The 4237-nt window shown below is 34.8% G+C and overlaps 1 protein-coding gene across 1 annotated transcript; it reads left to right on the forward strand.

The window, feature by feature from the left end:
• Window positions 1-67: 67 nt before the first annotated feature.
• LOC117106377 (multiple epidermal growth factor-like domains protein 10) lies at window positions 68-2389 on the forward strand (the record flags this gene model as incomplete). Its single annotated transcript, XM_033247750.1, has 3 exons — window positions 68-196; window positions 935-1109; window positions 2317-2389. Coding segments are annotated over 3 exons (377 nt in total), but the record flags the coding sequence as incomplete, so codon positions are not given.
• Between the last annotated feature and the right edge of the window lie 1848 nt (window positions 2390-4237).

Raw genomic sequence — 4237 nt, forward strand, 5'->3', positions numbered from 1 at the left:
TAGTGAAATGCCTATCGTATTTGATAGGCCTATTTACTTCTACCATATATTATTTTCTGGCACTTAGGTTGCCCCAGTGGAACATATGGAACCCACTGCTCCCAAATATGCTCATGCGCAGAAGGAATACCGTGTCACAGTTTCAACGGAGTATGTATGTGCCCAAAGGGACTCATTGGTAAAAGATGTGACGTGGGTACGAAAAAATGTTAGGATTATGTTTATTATAAGTTAAAATTATGTTTTTATGCATAGTTTGTGGGTGCGTCTAGATAATGGACCGCTATGCCAGGCCCCTTAGATATGTTGCTAAGGCGTAGGTTTTAAACTGCGTAAATGTGCGTAAAGTTGCGCTTTTGTGGTACAAGTGCATGTTTCTGGCAAAAACACGTTCTGATTAGTCAGTTATTTAAGTTTGATTGACTCCAGAAAATTCATTATACGGCATCTTGAAATATTAGGATTAATCCCCAACAGGTATCTCTATCTGCTTTATAATTGACATTTTTCGTAGACACTACCCTATTAGCTACATTATCATTAGCTATAAATATCATTAACTGTCATTATCATTAGTCATCATTATGTTTGTTGCTAAGCCTATTATATTAATAATTATTATATTATAGAAATTATATTTTCGTTCTGGTTTTTTATTTTTTTTATTGTAATTTTAACATTTAGGCATATCATTAATTCAGCAAAGAGGAATTGTTTCAATCACTTAATCTATATTAGTTAACATTTATAATTATCATCACCATTGCATATTGTTAGGCCTATTATTAGGCATAATTATCATTATATCATAATTATTTATTATTGCTTTTTATTTTTCATATAATTTATTTAACAACCTAGGCATACAGTATATGTAAATCAGCAAAGATGAATTGTTGCAATCAGTTAAATACCTCAATATTAATTTCAACAGTGGATCCTTACATAGAAGTTGATAGCGGAGACATATACGTTGAATGGGGCTCAGATACAACTCTGGAATGTATAGCAGATGGTATCGCAAATCCAGGACCGTTAATGTCATGGGAACGAGATGGTAGGCGTCTTCCGACTAATATTTCCCGTATTCATGCAGATTACTCACCGATGTAAGTCCATATGTCTACATATTTTTTATTTCCTTGTTACTGGAGTTAGCATGTTTAATTTCTCCAAAACAACTAACGACCCGATAGACATATTCAATAAGTTGAATTTTAATAAACCAATAAATAATAATGTACTGATAAATTTATTGTAAGTCAAACGTAATTTTAACCCTATTTATATATACAAGCCTATTAAATGAACCTTGGAGTGTCGTTATAAGCAGTGCGTAGCCCCATTAGATACGCGCTCTCGGAAAGAACATAGGCCTAAAGCATAACTACGTCAGTTTGAGAAAGATAGTTGTTTATGTTCATATTAAGGAGAGGCATGCACATATATACCTCAATGGCCACATCTGAGACTACAAAGAAACTTTCCAAAATGTCAATCAAATGTAACAACTGACCAATCACAACAGGGCTGGGGATACGCGCTTGTCCCTAAAAACACACAGTTTGTTCGGTTGGACCTTAGTTAAAATATCAAGGGTGGGGCTTAATGGAATGGTTCATACAGTCTACACGCGACCTTGAAACTTATGTACCTACACTGTATAAAAACCGAAAGGTCCACTGATTAATATCAGATAAGATAGTGTAATACATACACAAAGTATCGAAATGCACGCCATTGTGTCGGGATTCCGACACGATGGCGCGAATTTCGATACTTGGAGTATGTGAATAAGTATTCCAAGTGAAATTGTTTGATTATGTTCAGTAACCGCAAAATATTCCCAATTTAAAAAAAAAATTATACTAAGGCTAATATAATCTTGTAATGAAATTATTGTATAAATTCACACTTTTTTTGTTCAAATTTATATTTTTCTAGTAATTTGATCTAGGCAATATATTGTAAATTCAAATCATTTTTAACATTGTTATGTTGCCTTCTGAGTGTTTTTATACCAATAAATGAAAATGAAATGAAATGAAAATACTATCAGAAGTGGCTGATTATCTAAAGAGACAATCGGCTCTATGTTTATCGGTTTCGTTTTCATGAGTAGGCCTGTTTCTAATTTTTGTTTTTAGATGACAATCACAGTTTGAATGGTTTGAAAACTGACAAAATTGAATCAAATATGGGGAAAATGCATATAAGGAGAGTTCAGAAACAACTGTCAGAATGTAAAACTATAATTGTAATTTCTGTCTTAACCCATGTGATCCTAGGAACATATACAATTATTTTCATTTTTAGGCCTTTGCGTATTGTTTACTTCATCAACAACATGACAGATGCACAGAATGGTGAATATAACTTGGCCTTATAGTATTATTAGTAGGCCTACTACTATAGGGGCCAGGCATATTAAGAAAAAAAAAATTAATGTGACAAAGTCGCCATGGCATGACAATTCTAGGCTAGAAACCTACTAACTTTACCGTCAGCTGGATAAGGCTGCGTGGGAACTCACCTGCTGCGGGACTAGAGCAGTGTCCTGGTCAGGAGTGCGCTACTGCTGCTGGGTAGACACTGACTGTGCTAATCCTAGGCATAGGCCTAATTATAAACAAACAAGTCATCGGACTGATATACGTTTATTAATTCAATTGAATTATTCCTCCATGATCATAAACCGTCTCTCTGTAACTGCGTACGTAAACGATCACAAAAACTCACGACTTCACACTACCGTTATGTATTGTAGTAGCTCGATCGTCGGGACGATTTTCCGATCAGCTGCTCGCCAAAATTGACAGACTGGTCTTGAATATTAATGAGTTGTTTAGAAAATGCTACCAAGCTACTCAAAAAAGTGATCAGCCTCGTTTTCACCTGATTTTCCCGTCTCATCACATCATGTTTTATTTCTCTAATTATCGTACATCTCAACGTTTTGAATTTTTTAAGTATTTTTCCCGAACTCAGGAAAGGTTAAATAAGCAATATATGGCCACTTGTCTCATCCCCGCACTTCCCCTTTAATAGCCTAGGCTTAGGCATAATATGTCTAAAAACTGCACTGTCTAAATAAAGGTGATGTGCTATAACACTACAGTATATCATCAGAGCCAACACCAATTCCTGTAACAATAAGATTATTATTGATATACTGTAGGCCTAGAAGCGAATTCGATCCAACTCGGCCACAAGTCAGGCTACACAACAATAACGCCTCAATAACATGATGCATATGTTACTCCAAACCTAACTTTCAGCTGTTGTTGAAATGTGGAATTCAAATAAAATATACAGTATCTCATGAAGTATGGTGCGTTATTGATAAAGCAGCAAATGCCAATGTTTGATAACATTTTTGATTTTTTAACAAACCTGGTTTTGCATTGTAATTACTGTATACTTATTTCTCAATAGGAGCAAATGACTGGCTCCAATGGATGTGATGCAAACAGTTCCATCTGTGTGGACATGATGAAATGGACATGTCCAATCCATGGTTAGCAGAAGGTGGCGATGCTCAGAGCTCTGCAGCAAGTGATTGAGGCCAAAATATTTCAAAAGAATTAAATTAAAATGATTTATCTAGTGATTTTTTTTCTGAAGATATACTGAAATGCCACACACTTAAGTTTTTGTTTTTTGCGCCTCTGGTTTATATTGCAGCATCTGGTTTATATTGCATGCCAAATTTATAATAAATAAATACTGTACCAGTGTTACTGTACCTGTTTCACTTGCAAAATATCTTTAATATTATTAAATGGTATTATAATCCCATTCAATAGTAATCCTTTTGAAGCAAATATATGCGCCAGTAGGCTAGATTCGACTTAAATGAAATTACACACACGGTAGTCTACAGTTATAACGTTTATTCAGCAAGAACCAAACACATGTAAATATCGACCAACAATGGCTGACTCCGGTGCCCCGGGAGAGGGCGCACTATTGTTTACCATTGAATAACAACCCTGGCGTGATCTCTTTCTTTCCCTTTTTTGTATTTCTCTTAATTTGTTTTAAACATTTCTCTTAATTTGTTTTAAACAACCACAAGCGGAAACATCATGATGAAAGGGAAACAACTATGGAAAGAGAGAGCCGCAAACTGGCCAAACAAAATCGGGTGCACTCACCCACCATCAATAGTTTTTTTTTTTTTTTTTTTAACAACATAAACTTTAATTTAACGGGAAAATCCTATTAACACTGAAAA

The sequence above is a fragment of the Anneissia japonica genome, unplaced genomic scaffold, assembly GCF_011630105.1.
Source record: "Anneissia japonica isolate Jap-2015-1 unplaced genomic scaffold, ASM1163010v1 scaffold31620_len4239_cov217, whole genome shotgun sequence".
Classification (NCBI taxonomy): Eukaryota; Metazoa; Echinodermata; class Crinoidea; order Comatulida; family Comatulidae; genus Anneissia; species Anneissia japonica.